Source organism: Cinclus cinclus, chromosome 1 (assembly GCF_963662255.1).
Source record: "Cinclus cinclus chromosome 1, bCinCin1.1, whole genome shotgun sequence".
In the NCBI taxonomy this organism is placed as follows: domain Eukaryota; kingdom Metazoa; phylum Chordata; class Aves; order Passeriformes; family Cinclidae; genus Cinclus; species Cinclus cinclus.
This window is the reverse complement of record NC_085046.1, coordinates 29,854,496-29,874,405: the sequence shown is the minus strand read 5'-3', so window position 1 is coordinate 29,874,405 and position 19,910 is coordinate 29,854,496. Positions and strand designations below refer to the sequence as shown.

Here is a 19,910-nt window from a genome sequence, read left to right as displayed (position 1 = left end):
CAAGTGCTTTGGAGCAGCCAAAGAATTCAGTGTAAAACCTGTCTGGATTAGGATTGTTTTACAGACAATGTTAAACAAAATTTACAGAAAACACAGCATTTGTAGCTGAATTTTAACAAAGAATATTAGCCCTTTTTTCTGTTTAATTACATTTAATATTTAAATATTGCTTCTATTTAGGAGTCCTTTAAAAATTGTCAAGATAGAAGAATGTTCTTAATTCAACCAAATGAAAAAAAAAACATTGTTATAAAACATCAAAACATCAGTGTTCAACTATAAGCATACTAAACATTTTGTTATCAAAAATCCTATGACAGCTACGGTTCTTCAAGGAATTGTGCATCATAGCACCAAGAGCCAGAGAGCACGAGCCCTATGTGAACACTGACTTTCTAACACACATATGGATTTACTTCACTCCTGGTTTCCTGAATGAGCACTGTAGGTTGCAGGCTTTTTCAAGCACATATATAGCTCAATCATTGGCATGTGTGGCAAAGCTAATATTCTGCAAAGCTACAGATGATAGAAATTAAGCTACCTGTCCCTGAAGTGGATGTGGAGGCATTAAAGAGGAAGGGAATGACTTAAGTAAAAAGAAATGTTGGTAACTTCTCCTGACTGAATGAATTACTATTTAAAGCCCTGTGTCTAGAAATTCTCTGCTTTGCACTACAAAAAAAACTTGATATGACTGCTTCCTGTAAGTATCTATGTGATAATGCCACTTTCGCAGTGAAGACTTTTAGCATACTTAAAACAAGGTAAGAAAGAAGCCTTAGAGCAGAGATACTTCAACAGACAGAAAGGATGTACTATAACCCCTTTTGGGCTGGAAAATTTTGTTTTAAAGAAGACTGACTGTAAAGTTTAAAAGTTACCAGCTCCCTATGCTGTGCTCAAGTTGTGGTGCATGTGAAAATGGTGAGGAAAGATATGGCAATATACCTAAGGGAGACATTCCTTACTTCCAAGATCTTTCTGAAATCAGTGCAGTTGACAAAACTGGAAATGTTCCTTGTCGTGCTATTTAAATTTATCTGGAACCTACCTCAGAGGAGCAAAAAGGGAGTGTGATTAATAATGCTAAAGCATTTCTAAGATAATAACTGCTTTTTGTTTTACCTCTCCTTCCCGGCTACAATGCTTCTTCAATCCTCATCTTCTATTTCAGTCCTCTTTTTTTCCAGAAATCTGGGATCTGCCAAGTGGTCAATGTATCACAGCTCTGCTAACCAGAGATGCTGCTCACAATCTGATGAACCTTTTGAGTTTTTTACGCCCTGCATGATGTTTTCATCTGTACGAGTTATCTTTCCTAAATTACCGTAAACTCTGAAGTTGCTTTGAATACATCCCCACTGATAATGACATGGCAATATAAAAGAGAGCCCAAGCTACTGCTTTGGGATTAATTCAAAGCATCCTAGAACTTTCTCTCCCCACTCCTCCTCCTACCCACAAACACACAGCTTGTGATTTAATGCAAATTCATTTTCTGCAGTGGAATTCTGATTTTACTCCAAAGAAGAATTAAAAATATGCTGAATTTCTCATCCTGCTCTGGATTCTCTGCACAATTGTTGCCATCATTAAAATCAAAACCAGTCCTCTTAGAGATATCACACATCCCCACAAGAGATACTAATTTTCTGACAGCAGGTCAAAAATGCAATCTGTCATCTAGTTGTTCGTGGAAACTTTGACCTGTGATATTTCCTGGATAGCAGTCATTGCATTCTATGTGTCCAATATTCTGGATAACAAGAAGTTCTCTGCAGTAGTTTGAAAGGATTCTTTGCCCTTTCTATAAAGAGTAGAGATTGGGCTCAACTGCTCTTGGATGGAAGTTAGTTAAGTATGCATTTCAAATGGAAACATTTCAACACAAATCTAGAAAAACAACTATGTTAAAAAAATTTTGTCCTTTGATATAAGTGGTTCTAATATTGACAAGTAAATGAAATATGGTCAGCTCATAATAGTGTAGCTATATGCAGTACGAAAACTGATTAAGAATCAGTGACAACTAATACTGGAGAGTACTGACCTACTCAGTGATACTGAAATTCAATAAACCTTAGATATTTCAGGGTGAATTCAGAGTGTTTTAGCTTTAAAAGCATCCAGAATCTCACACTCTTTCTCTTATGCCAGAGCAAACGCTTCCATCACTGTGTTATTTTAATATACTGTTGTGAAAACAGAAATTAAATATTTTTCTAAAGCACTTCAGTCTCTAAAAATTGTGTGGCATTTCGGTATCACTTCCAGCAAGGAGTCTGTCATTCTTAGAGACAGTCGGTGCCAGCTAATGCTACCACATAAGTTTGTAATAGTTTGCTCCTGACCATGAGCAGTGCAGCTTCCCAGGTGTCACGCTCATAGCTCTCACCTCCCACTCTTACAGATGTCCTGGTGATCATTCATCACCTCTGTGATTTCCACTAGGAAGCAAAAGGTCCTCAACATGCTTCTCAGCTGCTGTTTCATCTCACCATGACTAAAGAGGCGAAGGTGTGCACATCATCTCCAAGGAAGAACTTCTAATGGATGGCCTGTCAGCCATGTCACTCGTTAAGGAACAAAGGAGAAAAGGTTTGCATTGCTGACGTCTTCTCCATAAATTCCAGATACAGGAAATGTGTAAAAGTGTACTACTTTAGGAAAAATAAGCACAGTGAGCTCCCTTTATTTTTGCTGCTATTGCAGCTGTATCAAAGATTTTTTTTCTGTCAAAGGCGTTTCCAGCTGTTTTGATCTAAAATGCCTACCATAAAGGGTAACCAGAATATCAGCTTTACATATTTTCTTGCCTACCAGTGTGATTTACAAATAATTTGTGAAGGGCATGTGATCTTTAGGCTCCAGCAGGATGAATAGTTCAAAGGACCGTCACAAATCATTGCTTAAACAAAAGCCATGGAATTCCCTTAGTCTTGCATTCTCTATTTGAATAATACTGACTTGACTTCTGTATTTGAATAATTCCAGTAGGAGAATTCATCAGTAATAATATATATATTTATGGAAAAGGACTTCTAAAAATAGTTTTAAAGGCTATTAATTCTGATCCCAAAAGCCTCTTTCCAGGCTTTCTTCAAGAGCAAGGAATGTGGGCCAGTTGTATGTAGAATACTTAATGTCTTTCAAGTTTTACCTGCCAATAGTGAAGTAGCATGAAAAGCCAATCAAAGCCAATTTTCAGAAAACAGTAAAAAATTCAATTCTTAATTAATTATTGAATGCCTAACAGAGTTACTGATGTTGGTAGTCTTCCCTTGATTTAAATGCAGCATCCTCTCTGTAAAAATGAAATTCATCCTAAAGTTTGTAAAAAAAAAAGGCAATTAAATATGCGAGATATGTATTGGAAAAGAAATAGCTTTGTATTCAAAATGAGAAGCCAAAAAATATCAGGCTAAGTCAAGCTGAAGCCTGAACACAATAATATCTCAAAAAGAAATAGTTTTACTTGGTTTCTCTCTCAAACTAACTTTTATGACAGAGATCCAGAATCTCAAGGTCTCATAATGCATACATTAGACACCGCAAAGGATCTCCAAACCTTAGTGAAACAGTGATATGTGCATCATTGGTAGGGGGAATAGAGGGAGGATAGCATGGATTAGATGTGGATTAGAACTTGTTTTTATAAAAAACTCATAAACAAAACACTTAGGCCCAGATTCAAGTCTCAGATATGTGGCATATATCACCAGATGCTTGTAAAAAATGTTACTGCACTTTCAGGTCTAGCCCCAAGTACTCTATTAGTTTAACTTGACATTTGTTTTAGTATTTAATAGGTAAGTGTGTGAAAATGCTTGTGCAACTGCCTTCTTATGTTTGATCTTGCGGCTTCCAGGAGTTTGCAGACAAGGAGATACAACAATGTATAGTTGGTTGTAATGCACACAGTTGCAGAAAATTCAACTTCTTTGTGCAGTATTCAAGCCTTAATTTTGAAAAGTTTCATCATTTACTGCTGCACCCATTTTTATTAAAACGTAACATTTCAGCTTTCTGCCTGGATGTAGATTATCATTGTGTTAGAGGCCACCATGGGACTACACTAGAACCTGGTGTTTATTGAGATAAACATATTTTTTCTTCAGAGAGCTCTTCTGTCCATCTGGTGGTTAAATTCTGTAAATAAACACATGATATGTTTTTAAAGTGCAAATGTGAATTCTTTAATTACAGAATTACAGTCAAATCCATCTGAATGTATGTGATTAAGTCTGGGAAGAGTGAACAGTAGTAGTGGTAGATTGGATATGGTACTATTCCACTTTTTACATTTAACATACCTGTGCATATTTATCTATATGTGTATCTATATATATATCTATATATATATATATCTAATTTCATATTCTTGGAAATAAGAAGCTTCTTTGCATAATGTTTGCCTTTGGCAACACAATAATTTTTAGAAAACGCAGCAAATTAGGTAAGACCTTTAAAGATACGGCTTTATGATAGTTCAGTAACTTCCCAATAATTTTCTGTGTTTCATATACTGTATCTTTGTCTAAAAGTTTAATCCAGTTGAGTAGCAAGGGGAAACAGTCCTTTGTGAAAAAGGGAAAAGCAATTATCTGAGGGACCAAATTGTGTATTTGACAAGCTGTCAGATTACCACACCTGAGCTTTCTATCCTTGCCTGCTGCAAGCAAAAGCAATCTGTGACTATTCTAGAACATTTTGTTATGCCTTCAGCAATACCAAGGAACTATGTCTCTCAGCTGGTTTCACCTCTCACTGAAACGTCAAGCTCTGTGGTAGATGGCATAGGGACGCCTCAGTGCCGTGAAAGAACAAAAGTGGGATAAAATATCTGCTCTGTAATGTGAAGAAATTTTTTTTGTGTCCGTGGTGTTGATATGCTAAATATGCTCCCTCCCGGCCCAGGAGACACAGATGCACTTCCCAGAACCAGAGATGAAGTCTGTGTAACTCAGTAAAGGAAGGCTGGCTGTTTCCTGCTGTGATGTGATCATCAAGATTCACTTTATCACACTTGTTTTTTTTTTTTTTTTGTTTTTTTTTCTAAAATCAATGTGCCTAAAATTTGAAATTTAGTTGTTTCAAGTCTCTGTCAAGAAAGGAACTCAAGCACCTCCAGTCAGTTCTTCTGATCTTAGGTAGAACAACTCCTGCTCTAGTGATCCGTGTGGCTTTCTTATGCCAGTACATAAAGCTGGACAAGGGAATATTCAGAGAGCTGTTGTTCTGGACTGCAAGTTAATTAAATGAGCAGATTTCATCTTAATTCACTGTTTTTTCTTTAGACAAACTTCCAGCTCTAGCTCTGATTCCATCCCCAGTGGCCTTAAATTGCCTTGAGGAAGTACCAGGGTGTCCTTATTGAGTACACATTTTGTTGACCTCTGCAGAAAATATCACAGTCAACAGCATGCAACTATGAGTCCTAAATGGTCTGCAAAATATGTCAGTTAAAATATAATGTGCCTTCTGTTTTGATTAAATTTTGTTATTTCTTTAGAGGTGGTATAGCTGACAGGCTTAGGAAGTAAACAAGTCCTTCACTCCTAGGAGCCTTCTGCAGTGTGCTCCAAAAAGTTGTAACTGGCAGATTTCAGTAGGTTAGTGAGTTAGGTAAGTAATTTAAAGTATTAGGTTAGTATATTAGCAGCATGGTATATTAATGATTTCACAATGGAAGACTTAATATTGAGTAGATGAGCTTCTAGAAATTACAGATTGCTTTTCCAAAACTAGGAAGCAGACATATCTTTTGTTGAGATAACTATACCTTTTGTGGTATAGCCTGGAGTATAGCGGAAAGGCACAAGTTAATTCTTACATCTGTGTGGAGGTGATGGTTCATTTGAGAGTCCAAACTATAGGCAGTCTTATTTCAGTACAGACACATTTGTGTGCAGGTATAGGGAGAGATACCTAATCAGCCTGGAACCTAAGCTTGCTACAAGAAGGCAAAGCCACTGCCAATATTTTCTTGATTTTTACACTGTTGTACCATGGTAATGCAACCAGTTTGGTACCATTAGCTCTTATAGAAATAAGAGGAATGAAGAGTCATAATATGTAAAGGCTGAAAATTCTTCCTGGGAACAGACTGAGAAGATCAAGGGAAGATTGAGAAGCAGCAGAAACCAATTTGTTTCCTGGATGACTTACTAAACTTGTGTACTAGTAAAATCTTGCCTTTCTTATTGCTTTTCTTCCTGTGTGGTCACAACAAAAAGTAGCACTGTCAGCTGCCGCAAAAAGGAATGGCAGGAAGGAATTTAATATTCAGAAAATACTAATGTTTTGTAAGTTTGGTAAATATGTTGAGATTTTATAGCTATAAACTTCTTCCCTTGGTAATTACAGGCCAAATTGTTTTCTATATGAAAGATCCAAGTTACACTTCAGTTTTCAAAACAAGACAAGCTTATCCCAGCAGAAGACACCATCTCTGTTTTACTGCTGTAACAGCAAAATTAGAGGAAATGTAATGGACATTCCATAATATGTACAAGCCATACTTAGTCATTCAGATGGCTCGGTATTTAGCCTAAGAGCCACTCTGTTCAGCTCACTAAACATTGATTCTTCTGAAGTCTGATTTTTGTAGGGCAGCATTCTCCCCCAGCTCCTCCTCTTGCAGTTTGAAGTTCTGACTTTACGCATTACAGGTTTGGAGCAGTGTCTTTGGTGGGGAGGATGGGGGGAGAGCAGGGGGAATTGGATAACTGCCCAATTTCATATGATAAAAGTGAAATTCTCTTCTGTCTGCAGGACAATCCCCAGGGAACAACGTATGAAACCCAAACTTAAATAAAATCATATCCTGTTTGCAAACATCATATTCCCTTTGCTTCTCAGTAATCTGGACCCATAAACCCCAGCACAGCTTGAGAGCCCATTCCTCATCTAAACAAATGCCATAAGCCCCTTTATACTTTTACAACCATGTCAGAAAATAATATTGACTGCCAATAGTGATGTGATGGGAGTTGCCTCCTCTGAGCCATAAAAGAAGCAGTCTGTTATCAATTTCTCTAAATGCATCAAGGGAATTATGGGTCGGTTCAGTTCCAAGTTATAAATGACAATTCAAAAGCCACAGAAGTGTTTGAAGCTGGGAGCCGATGATGACATTATCATAAAAGCCTGCTCTTCTTTGCTTTTGTGGGGTTTTTTGCCTATCAACTAGACAGAAAAATATGGCTGAGAAATTACTTCAAGATTTCTTCACACAGCAGCAGGTCAAACAGGCAAGAAAACAATCACTATTTTTAGTGACAGACTGAGACAAGGAGATGAAACTTACTCCCATTAAAAGTAGATTTCTTCTTCTCTTATTGTCATTTTCACAGCACAACAGAAGAGGAATTGCAATAGATGGATACATTGGTCAAATGATCAGTTATAGCTCCAATGGCTGTTTACAGATGAAAAATTGTGGAATAGGCTGACAATCCACAGAACCAAAATGTAATTTGTGATTATTCTCCCCGTTTGGCCACTTCACCTGCAATCTGCCCACCTCTCCTGGAAAACTTCACATTCCAAACCTCTGACCAGCTGCAAGAAACCGTTTCTTTTTATTAAAACTGCTGGTCATAGAGCTGCTAGTCTCTCTCCAACACAAAGAATTTCATCCCCCTGGTATTAGAATTCTTTAACAACAGTTGGTTCTGGAACAAGGTTAAGCTTGAAAAAGAAAAAAAAAAAAACATAAAAAGCATTATTGCAGGAGGGAGATCCCATACTTCAGTGGATTTTATTATCTTGACCCTGGATAGTCCTCTGATAAAATATTAAGCATCACTGAAAGAAAACCTGTTATGGGAAAATTTAGGATGCTAGTTTAGACCATTTTTTCTCTCTTTGTGAGATCTGTTCAATTTAGCTGTTCAGATGAATCAGGTTTCTGTTCTTAGATAAGAGCAACAATTGCTACTTACATAGTTCCTTAAAAAAAACAAACAAAAAATTATTTGATTTCTTCTGAGAGTGTAACATACTAAGCCAATGACTCTGACATAATCAATCTGTAGCACTACTTAAAAATAATTAATATGGATGAATGAGTGTTTAAGAAATAAATGAACATAAGTTTTACATACTTTTTTCCTGCTACAAAAGATTTAGTGGAGTGATGGAAAAGGATCAGAAAATACTAGTTATGGATGCAAACTGCCTCTTGTTCGCTATTCAAAATTCTTGAAACAAACTTCCTTTCACTGTAAGTAATGTCCAAAGAAGAGGATCCCTGATGTTGACTGTAGTTTTAGAACAGAGATCAAATTATCAGTAATGGAGTAGAATTCAGGGTTACAGAGGTTACTTGGACTTTTGTTTGTGAACAGTCTAAGCTCATCAGGTGACCATCTCTTCAGCGTTTAGGAAGTCCTAGCTTCCATTCCTTGGTCCAGGAGCAGTTTCACTCTATTCAGTGATTCTTTCAAATTTTTTCAAATTTATAAGCTTTTTTGTGGAACAGGGCCTCAGAACTAGCACTTGGCAGTATTTAGAATTATGTATAATAGGTAGATCATAGCCTTAGGTAGATGGGCTTTATCCTACTTATGCATAAAGCCTTACTTTTCCAGTACTCTTTCCAACAGTAGCACCAATTCAGTGCATGGTGTGGGGGTCCCCAGCCAGAAATAATATTTGATCTCTTATGTGGTAGCAACACTCACTAAGAAATGGGGTCTCTGATATTAAATCCAGCCTGGGTGTGGACAGAACAGAGCCTAGGTTTCCCATCCCCTGTATGAGCAGTGGAACCAATACTCTATTTAATAATAGAGCTGCATGATAACAACAAGTTCCCCATGTAGCTAGAAGACAATAAGATGAAAGAGCTCTGAAAACTCTCATTCAAAAGGCAGTCATAAAGTCTCCTGCAAGAATGGGATTTTTTTCTTAACCCTTTGTTATATTCTGCAGCAAACAAGTAATGATACAAGCAAGGAAGAAAAAATAAACATAAAAAGATTAAATTCTTCCATCCCTCCCTAAAATCTTTGCATGAACTATACTCCTGCTTTACATTGATTACTGCTTTCTACCTTTCATTTAAGTTGAAAGCTACCAAGTAGCAATATTTCCTGTTCTTTTCCACTATCATTTCTGAAAGTAAGCTTAACAATTGTTTTCCACATAGCTTGAAGCAGCTCCCTTTCCTGGAGCTCCTCTTAACCATTCAACAGCTAAATATCGCTGAAAGAAAGTTCCTAATCTGATTATTTACCTTGAAAAAGGTCATAACCCATTCCTTTAAAAGAGACCCCCAGAATGCCTGACAGTAATAATACATAGAAAGGCAGACCAACTAGAATATAAATAAAGATCCATTTCTACAACATGCTCCTTAATCCAATTTCCATGAATTTAAATAAGAAATAAATGACACAGACTGGGAAAAAAGTGTAGATGAATTTAAATGCTTTTAAAAAAACTAAGTTGTTCTGAGTAATTCTGATTTAAGTTAGCTTTAGAGTGGAACATACTGTCATTAGTAGAAGGATTTCAAAGCACATCTCTGGTCATGATTTTTTTTTAATATCACAATAATCTGTTTCATAAAAAAATTTTATCATTTAATTTTCAAAGAATGCTGTAGTCCATTTTACTATCCAAGGCCCTAAAATAGATTTTTTTCAAGAACTTTTACATAATCTCCTTTTTACTTAGAAGCCTGAACATCCTTTCTCAACTTTATTGATTTTTGTTCCATTTTCTCTACATCAGTAGTGTGAAAAATTACCTTTATTGTGCACCAGCGTGTGCATATATGATGGTAGTTTACAGAGGTGCACATGCGCACACGTCAATGTGTAATGTTACTTAAGTTTCCAAACTGGCAAATTGCTAGTCACCAACTTCCAAATTTTAGGCAGGATCTTCAGTAAGCTAAGCTCAAGGTGGAGGAGCTGGAATGATTATGACTTCCCGATTCCTTTTCTATTAACTCATAGTTCAGAAAAAAAAATACACAAAAATTACAAAATACTGCAGATTAAAATGCATTTTTTCTTTTTTTGTGTGCCTGTGTTAAAACTTTACAAAATGAGTATTTCTTCTGTCATATAAACATACTAGTATAGTATGGAATTTATGCTTTGTGAAGAATAAAACTGTATAAGGTTGCACTGGAAGTTGACCTCCAAAGATTACACCTTTATGCCTGCTCAGACTTTTCAAAGAAGATGCTCAGAGAATTCACTGAGAAGCAGTGAAAGGGAAGTAAAATAGACATCAACCATCCAGCCCACTGATATCTAGAACATTATCATTTCACTTTGACATTAATGACATCAGTAAATAACGGATCCTGTTGGACCAAAAGCATGAAATATTTTTGTGAAAAAAACTCATATATGTGAAAAACTATTTCTCCTTGGCAGTATCTTCACTACAACTGAATAGGGGCATGATACTGGTATCAGTAGAAATTCTACACAGTTTTCAACAATTCAGCTTTACTCTTTTATTTGCAAGATATTTCTCTCTCCAGATTTTTGTCTTCTGTGTCCTAATATCAGCTTATCTTTCTGGATTAATCCATTTCAAAACAGGCATAAAAATGCTCAAATAATTTATTACTTTAATAGCCAAGTTATTGGCCAGCAGTTAGCCCTTTTCATGCTTAATGTTAGCTTTGGCAACTTTTTTGTCTTTCAGAGAAATGTGGAGCCATATTTGCTTTTCAACAGTACACAAAACAGCTTCTCGAAAGCTCATTGTGATATAAAAATTGTGCCCATGTTACTTTCCTCAAGAAAGGAGCTCGTGTGAAAACCCTAAGTGGGATAACTAGAAATGGGCACATTTACACAAAATCTTTTCCTAACTGTTCCATATGCCTCTTGTAATGCACTGTCTTCTGTGTCTTTGAAAACACAGTGTGATAATGGCTCATGTTTGATCTCTGCATTTATCAGCTTCTGAAGACTTTGCACTGATAGTGCTAAAGAATTAACTGGAGAACACATATGTTGTGTGCTGTCCCTTTTGCAAAAAAAACCAAACATCTACTTACCCCAAGTCCCCCACAAGGCAACAAGGAAAAGAGTTTTTGAGACACGTTTCCTATATATTAAAGAAAAAAAGAAACAATAAACATTTCTCTTTTTTTATAAAAAAAAAAAACATTTAAATACTGGAACAGTATTTCCTTACTCTTTACAGTAATTCAGATTTCAGTATTATTATTGCTATGAAAATGCCAGATAATGGTACAAAAAATAATCATAAAACTTAGAAATCAAATCAGCCATGGGACATTTAAGGTACTGTTACTCAACAGTGACAAATCTTATGACTGGTAAGTGGCATATAAGTGGCAAAGAAATATAATGATCAAAATTCCAGAGAAAATCACTCTGAACTAGGGTGACTAATCATCCTGATATCTATAGCTGATAAGCAGCTTGACTAAGCTACTCATCTCGGCTTCTTCACCAACCAGAGGAGTGAGACAGGCACCTCCATCGAGCCTACATGACTGATGGGGTGAATTATTCTTGAGAAGTACCTGTTTCTTTTCACTGACAACAGAGGGAGCCTCATTAAGTTTACATAAAACTGACAACTAATTTCTTAGCTTTTTCACTTCAAGGGAATTTCTCTTTTGAAAATTGCAGCCTTAGTCTTTCTATCTATGCAAAAATGCTGTTTTCTTAATTTACATTCTATCAATGATTGTATTAATATTTTAAAAACATATCTTGAAATACTGTTTTTTTCAACATTATTCAGTAAATACATTATACTAAAGGGAACAAAAACTTAATAGGCTTTAGAGTTTAATTTCTAGCTAATCTACTCTTTACAGTAGCTAATATGATAAGGTTTACCTTAATATGTGTACTCATATTTTATTAATTTTTTTTCTTGGTACTACTAAACTCACTGTTTATCTTGATAATGACAATATGAAAACCAGGTAGGATCTCAGGATTTGTTGCAGTTCCTATCCCAGTGTGTAATCTGATCCTAAGGCAGCTGTGGAAGAGAACATAAGCTTTTCCCCTGCCCTATCACAGATCTGGCTTTGTAACTTTGCCATCTGGAGGAAACATTAGATAGTGAATCACTTGAGTTACCTAGAGGAGTCACCCATTGTTATGGAAGGGGTGAATGCTGCACTTACTCATGTTTAGCAGGTGCCAATGAAATGCACAAAGACAACTATAAGCCATCATCTTTGAAGTAGGAGAGACCAGACTGCACGGTCTGGGATGAGGAAAGTGCTTTACACTTTGACTAAAATCCAACGTGCATTTTTATCCGACTAAAGGCCTTTGATCAGTTTGCGCAGTGTGTGAGACAAGCCAAACAAAACTCCTGTGGAGCTACCAGCGGAAATGCAGGTGCAGCAGCTATGCAGAGTATTCTCATACTGTGAGTCCTAATGGCCCCAGACATGCAAGGAAATGTTGGCTGCAGGAGATTGTCAGAGTAGAGGTGCAAGTTGGAATTTCCAGATTTCTTGTTAAGCAGATCCAGGGACCAATTTTTCATTTTTTACCGTGGGAAAGATGAAAAGGTGTCAAGCAGATAGCTAAAAAAATTGGTTCTGTTAAAGTGCCAGGGGCATTATTGGAAACATAAGATGTAATTTGAGATAAAAGAAGAAATTTTTAGATTAATGAATGACTAGGCATATTTTCTTAAATTCCATGGCAGAGTTGGGACATAAGAGACAACAGATGAATTCTCATTTATCTCCCTGCAGCCAAGCACATTGTGCATGGTAAACGCTATTAAAAACAATAAACACAAAGTAAAAACAGAAAAGCAGATGGTGAAGAAGGACACTAAAATCAATCAGAAGATAGTACTAAAACTGGGGAAAACAAGCACGGAAGCCATTTCAGTGTATCAAGAAATTTGCTGCAATATTTGCTTCTTGTTGCATGATGACTTAAAAAATAGTAGTTGCCAAACTCTGAAGAACAAGAAAACATTGAAATTGCATGAAGAGAACAGTGGGGAAATGTTGGACTAAGTGAAAGTCAGACCATCACTTAGCTAGCCTCACAAAAAATCAAAACTCATAACAGTCTGCCATAAATGAACATCAATAGCAAAAAAGCTACTATGAAAATGAATTGGAGTGAGAATTTCCCATGATGTTTGAAGTTGATGTCCCAGAAGATATTCAAGTAAGGTAGAAAACAAGGTCAAAATAGTAAAATATTTTTGACTTTGTACTAGGGCAGAGTTTGTAGTCACCAGCACTTTAGATTTAGTACAACTGTTTACTGATAGAACTGGAAATGTTCCGAGATTTGTATTCTAGAATATCAATGCACAAAGGCAGTAGAGGTTAGTTTGTCAAATTAGGTGCTGAGGCACCCATCACTGACTGAGGTCAGGCCCCTACAGAAGTCAAAGAAGCTGTTTAGGAGATTGATGAGTAGGGTCTGAGAGTCTGATAAACAGGAAAAATAATGAGTAAAAACTCACTTTCAAAAGAAAAAGAAAACCAAACCCAAATTAAAAGCGTGTTCACTTTTTAACCTGATTATTCTCAGTATTATTCCTCAAGAGCAAAGCCATTTCAGCAAAGTGTTCATTTCTTCATTAATTTGAAGTTGGAATTGCATGGGTGCTTTCTAATGCATTTTTTAGTGTTGACAGTTTATTTCTCATTTTACAAAGTTTTAGTAACAGGAAACCTGACTTAGAGTGACAGTTACTTAATGGCATATAGTCATTTAGTATAGTTGGAAGGAGAAAAAGGAAACAAATTTTTAAGAAATTTTCTGTTCTGCCCTTGAATTTATATGAAGAGATTTGTAAGGTTGTATGCTGGTACTTGAATTCATAGTGTGATGTGACACGTAGTCTGCATTTTAGTTTCCTTTGTGTCAAGACAATGGTAATGCAACATGTTGCTTAACACACACTAAAATGCATCAGTCCAAAGCTTAACTGCACAGCAGTGTAGAAGTTGAAGTGGTCATTTGGAACAGCTGCATTTGTAGACCCTGATGCAGGGAAGATAAAGCCAAGAGTTCAAGGGAGGTAATATTTGTAAACCATTAGGAATAGATGAATATGTGCATAAGTCTCATTGATTTCTGTAGTTTCCAGTCATGTAGTTTAGCAGTCCTCCAGAACAGGATTTTTCTCTTGAACAGGGAAACAGAAATAAGCATTTAGTGGCAAGTAGCACATTATTAGCTCTAGTCATATTTAAATTTCATTCCTTCAGGTGTTTCTTTTCTGTTTTAAAGGTATAGAAGCTGCTTGTGAGAGAAAAAAGAAATATATATAAAAGGTCTTTAGACAAAGCAGAGGCATTCTTCCAACGAGGACCAGGAAACAAAACCAAACATTTTCTGGAGCATAAGTAGTGAACAAATGGTGCCTTTGTCTTTTTGGATGGAGAGAGAAGAAAAGAAAAGAAAAGATGGTTAGGTCCTACTTTTCATTAGGATGCAAAACCATCATTTGATGGAACTATTTCTGTAGAAAAAATAATACACTTCCTTTGAAATAGAAATATTTTCTGAGACAATGTTGTTATTGTCTCATATTATCTCTCTTTATTATGAAATTTTTTATAAGAAATATTTACTTTATATATTTTTCCTTCTCTACATGTATATTAAATTTCTGTTATACAAAGATGTTAATTTTAGTGTCAGGATTGGTTAGGTTCAACGTCACTGAAATGGGGACAGCAAAATCAGGAGCAGTCACACTGCATTTTGGAAGAATATAAGAGACAATTAGGTTCCTTTATCCAAGAGTTTGGAAGCCCAATTGACTAGATCTTCCGGCCAGAAAACAGGCACATGCAAAAGCATGTGGGAAGGGTGTTTTATTGACTTTAGTCTTGGTAAAAGGCCATGTGAGGTGCAACAAGAAAATATCCTAGAAATAGAAAGAGAAAAGAGCGGTGAGCCAAGGATGAATTCGGAATATATTCTAAGAGTGTGATCTTAATATTAACTCAGAGAGTAAATGTTTTGGATTAAGTGTCTAATAAAAAAGGCAAAGCATGTCCAGGAAGCAATGGTGGGCTAAGCAATAATTTTCTGAGATCAGATAAACAAAGCTTTCTGCATTCTGTGTACATCAGCAGAAACACAGTTAGGTCCATTCCTTCTTAAACTTGTATCTGCAACTGCACACTGCATCCCAGAAGCTGCTTAACCACTGAGATCCAAAATTGGAACAATATTTTATATCAATGTATGTTGTATTAAATAATGCAAAAATAAAATTAAATTAAACCAAACAAAATTTAAATGAAATGTTTGCATTAAAAAAGGAACAATTTGACAATGTTGATGAAATCAAATAAAAATGTTTTCAATTTAATTTTGCAGGAATTTAGACAATTTTTCTTGGAAACACCTTTTTTTTTTTTAAGGAGGATTTTCTACTTAGAAATTCAAGCTCCTAATAATCTAATATACTGTAAATATTTTTCAGTTTTGATGTTGCCTTGGCTTAGAAAATGTATAAACCTGTATAAAATTATGATCTTAGGACTTCCTGAAGCAATAGTCTGTCTTATAGAAGAAACAGCATAAGTTTCCAAAGCAAAATAATTCCTATGTATTACTAGAATTGTGGCAGCAATTTCTTTTGTTGGCTAATGTAGTTTTTATTTGGGTTGGATTTGATTTCATTTAGGAAAAGCTCCACATCTTAGAAGAAGAGCTATAAAAATAACTGAGAATTAGAGTGTTGCATCCAGTGTGCTGGGACATAAAGGGCAGGATTTCACTCACAGATTATTTCCAAGATGCACTATTTTTTGGTGTGTTTCTGACAACTAGGCTTGCTTCATGCTACAGTAATAGCAGAGCTCATTTTAACCCTACTTTTGTGTTATAAAAGACATACACTGAGCATTAGCTGTGCATGAAGATATTTTACATGAAAAACCTGTCAGTTTTCTGCTAATCTGTAAAACTGTAGGTGCATTTAATATGTTAATGTATTTTCCTCTGTGCTGTTCAGAAAGATATCATATCCTGCATAATGAGAAGGCATTTAAGTAAAGCTCACTTATTAGCAAAACTTAGGCATAGTATCTGCAGACAGAATGGCTGAAATAGTTGAAATAAAGCAAATGAGAACAGCAAACAAACAATTCTGACAAGCAAGTGTATCTTAAATTCCTAATTTTGAATCAAAAATACAAGGAGGTAGAAAACCAACTGTGTTCAAAATTGCCACTGACCTCCAATGGAGAACAAGTTACAGTAAAAGGTTAACACTGATGATTTTTGAAGCAAATGAGGAGAAACTTGTATAGCTGCTTTCCAGCCGGTGTAGTTTTCTAATCTGTATTTGGCTTCCATTGTAACATTCTCCTTGCACATAGCAATGCATTTGGAAAAAGTGAATTTTTGTCACACTGCTTGCCAAGTGTTTTAAACTGACACCAGCTATGACTAATGACAGTGCTGGAATGTGCTGTTCTCAGTAGAATAGAGGCCTGTACAGACCTAGGAGTTTCCTGGGGTCCAGCTTCTGTCTGTTCAGTGGGCTGGTGCCATACAGCAGTGAATGATGTTCAGAGTGAACCAGCTGTATTTCCTCCAGACTGGCTTTTCGACCTCGAATTCGCTGAAAGAAAACAGCAGAGGCCTACAATATTCCACTGACAATATTTAGGGAGAAAAGAAAAAAAAAACAAAGGTCCGAAATAACATTTAGTATGATTAATAATGGGTTGAAATTGCGTCATGCAGGAATGTGACACTGATTTGTTTATTAAAGTAATGCTATATGAAAAGCAAATGCGTGTGTGCTTTATCACAAAATGCTTCACTTAAGCCTTAGGAGAGTTATCTTAATACAGGGTTTCACATAAAAGAAAAAGAAAAGATTCTGCCTCTTTTCTACATAATATACTGAGAGATACAAACCAAAATATGAATTATTTCTTAGGTGAGAAATTTGGCTAGAAAGAAACCTCATTTAGAGAGCAAAAACTTACTCACACCTGTAAGCTGCAGATGTGTTTGGAATGAGGATTAATGTTTTTTTGCATCGTTACTAGTACTTGTGATTTATGCTGCTAAGAGGAACATGATCACAGTGAGGAGAGACAGGGAGAAAAATAAAGTTAAACTTTAAATGCTTTAGTAACATGTTTGTGTATGTTTTTAAATTTTTAATGTCTTATCAATATCGCTATTGTGTGATTCATTGTGTGGTCATGTGTGATTAATATTTATGCTGTTACACGTGATGACTCACTTCCTTACATTTTTGTAAGTGAAATTTGTCTCTTTAACAGGGTCTTCAGCCTGTACTTGACCCAAAACAAGATATAAAAATATCTTCCTTCAAATCAGTTTAGGAAGGAAGAAAGATAAGAAAGGAAAGATAAAAGTAACACTTTCTTATTTGGTGTATCTATTCCTTGTGTGTATTTGGAGTTACAGCATATCATAAAAACATTTCTCTGCTTGTGCTAGTGCTGCACAGCCTTTGCGGATACAGCAACATGAATCAGATTTTATTCAGAATTGGGCATAATAAACAGCACTGTCAACATAGTTCTGGACCTGAGATCATCTTTCCTGTTGATATTGAATAAAGTGAAGAGAAAACAGCTTGATTTTAAGGTCTTGGCCCCTATTTGCAGACCTGGTCCTTATGAACACCAAGGGCCAACTCTCTTACAGACTGGGTCTGTCTGACTCTCAAGGTCTACAGATACACAGGTACAGAAGTTATCTAAATAGACTACCCTGTTTTCAATCAGACCAATATACCTGTTACAGAAATGCATTTAATTCTAGTTTTCTTGGAGGTTAAGTTCTTATTGTATCCAACACTTTGTCATACCCATTGGAAAGCACCAACCTCTGCACTAGGAGAGGAAAGCAATGTTATGAACATCAAAGAGAGTGCTCACTACAGAAAAGAAGAGATGCCTCAGGATGGAGGGCAGGGGGTGAGAAGAACTATGCACAATTTATATTGAGTTAACCAGTGAGTTTTTTTCTGACTAATCAGGAAAAATATCCTAAGAGTTAGAGCTAGCTGACTGTGGAACAAGCTCCCCCTCAGGGAAATGGTGGAAGCCCTATTTCTTGCAGTATTTAAAACTTGACTAGACACAGCAGTGGAAAGAACATTTTAGGGAATGATCCAAGAACTAAATGACTTAATAAACCCTTTTTCATCTCTAATTTCTTCAAGCCTCTCCCAGTCTCACATGAGAATTTGTAGCAGTGCACTCACATCCTTTTAACACACAGTTGCACAATCAAAATCAGCACTTTATGTTACTTCATGGAGTCAGTAAACTCTGTAATGGTACTTCTGGGTCAGATAAAATATTTTTCTTCACAACTGAGGTGACTGGTAACATTTATTCCTTCATCTATTCTCATTAAAGTCCATGTTTCTAAAAAGCTGCTTTAAAATGTATATACCCAATTCTCCATGGCAAAACTGGGAAGGGAGTCTGGCTTTTAAGACAGATAAAATAGGAAAAGTGAAGAGGAATTTTATGAAGGTCACACATAAGAATCTTGAGCAAAACATTCGCTCTCTGGTCACATATTTTCTACAAGGTATACAAAAACTCTAAGATATATTTAAGACAGTTAATTGTTTGGCATTTTTAAAGGTGTTATTAAATGGAATGCCCTATCCCTTTAACTATAAAAAACCACACAGCTAGCCATTATTTTTACAATGTGGTGCTCTGGAATATCTGGTTTGGATGTGATCTCCCAGAATGTTTTGCCAACAACATAGTTCCTACCCAGGATCACCAGTCAAATTCTCTAGGGAAGACACAGGTTATGCAGAAAACAAGTTTGGTGAAGAAATCAAGTAGCATTGAGGAGGACACCCCACTCCAGGCTGCTCCCACCAGTGCTGCCATCAGCTGAGCTGCCAGAGCCCAGAGCTACTCTTCCTCCATGGCTTCTCCAGCTCCAACATCAGCAAGAGATTTACATTGTAGATGCCAGGAGGAAAGGGAAGCGTAAACAGTGCACATCTGTGCTGTTTCTGCATTCCCATCTCCTTATTTCATCTTCCTTTCATCCCATCCTTGCAGTATCTTTGCATATCAATCCCAACTATCTAATGCTCTGCACAGAGGAAAAAAAACTGCATTAAAAATTACCTGTAATAATTTCTAAGAATAGTTCTCACACAATGATGTCATGATTTAGCAGATCTCCACAAGCATATGTGCTAAGTCTGTTGTCAGTCTCTCATGTAACTTCAGTTATGCAAAGTGATCATTTTTGGCTCTCACTAGCATGGGTTATCAGACAACAGAATATATGCATTTGTATAAGTTTACACCTACACTTTTAGCCATATTTTTCTTTATTTAGAAGTGTCTTTCTTAATTTTAATTGACCATGGTAGTATCAAAAACATAAAATGTAGCAGAAAATTGGCATAAAGCCTACCAAAAGGAGAAATAGCATAGGAAAACAGATGAACAGTATTTGTTTCATTACAGAGAATTTGAACAATACATCCACCCATCTACTACATCCTTAGTAGAAGGCAAGTCATCCTTTTCTAATGTGTATGACAATTTGTGTGTTGGCTTTGTTCTCTGACATATGCAGTTCCCTCAGCAACCAAAACATTTTTACATCTTGGGAGAATAAAATACTTGCACCTGAGTGTTTTGAAAAATCAGTCTAGAACTGGAAATCCATTGTCCCCACAATGGGAAAATGTTTTCACCTCTCACAGAGTTTAAGGTCAAAGTCTGGTCTTCTGTTAAAAAGTGACCATTAAGTTTTCACACAGACAACCTTTATTAATCTGAAGATTTAGGTTAGGCTTTCAGCAGAGTAAAGTCATACACAGACAGAGATCCAAAAAGGGAAAAAGTGGCACTGCCTGTTTCTCTCTGCTAAACTAACAGGAATTGTGACACAGTATTTCTCACT

The 19,910-nt window shown here is 36.1% G+C and overlaps 1 protein-coding gene across 1 annotated transcript in view; it reads right to left on the bottom strand.

Moving 5' to 3' along the window:
- The window catches only part of HDAC9 (histone deacetylase 9), a 270,154-nt gene that overhangs the window by 108,039 nt on the left and 142,205 nt on the right, over positions 1 to 19,910 (bottom strand). Inside the window, exons 14-15 of the mRNA XM_062500976.1 lie at positions 16,473 to 16,593; positions 11,036 to 11,085 (exon numbers count right to left, since the gene is read on the bottom strand). Coding sequence (XP_062356960.1) covers positions 11,036 to 11,085; positions 16,473 to 16,593 — 171 coding nt within the window. The remainder of the gene's footprint in view (positions 1 to 11,035; positions 11,086 to 16,472; positions 16,594 to 19,910) is intronic.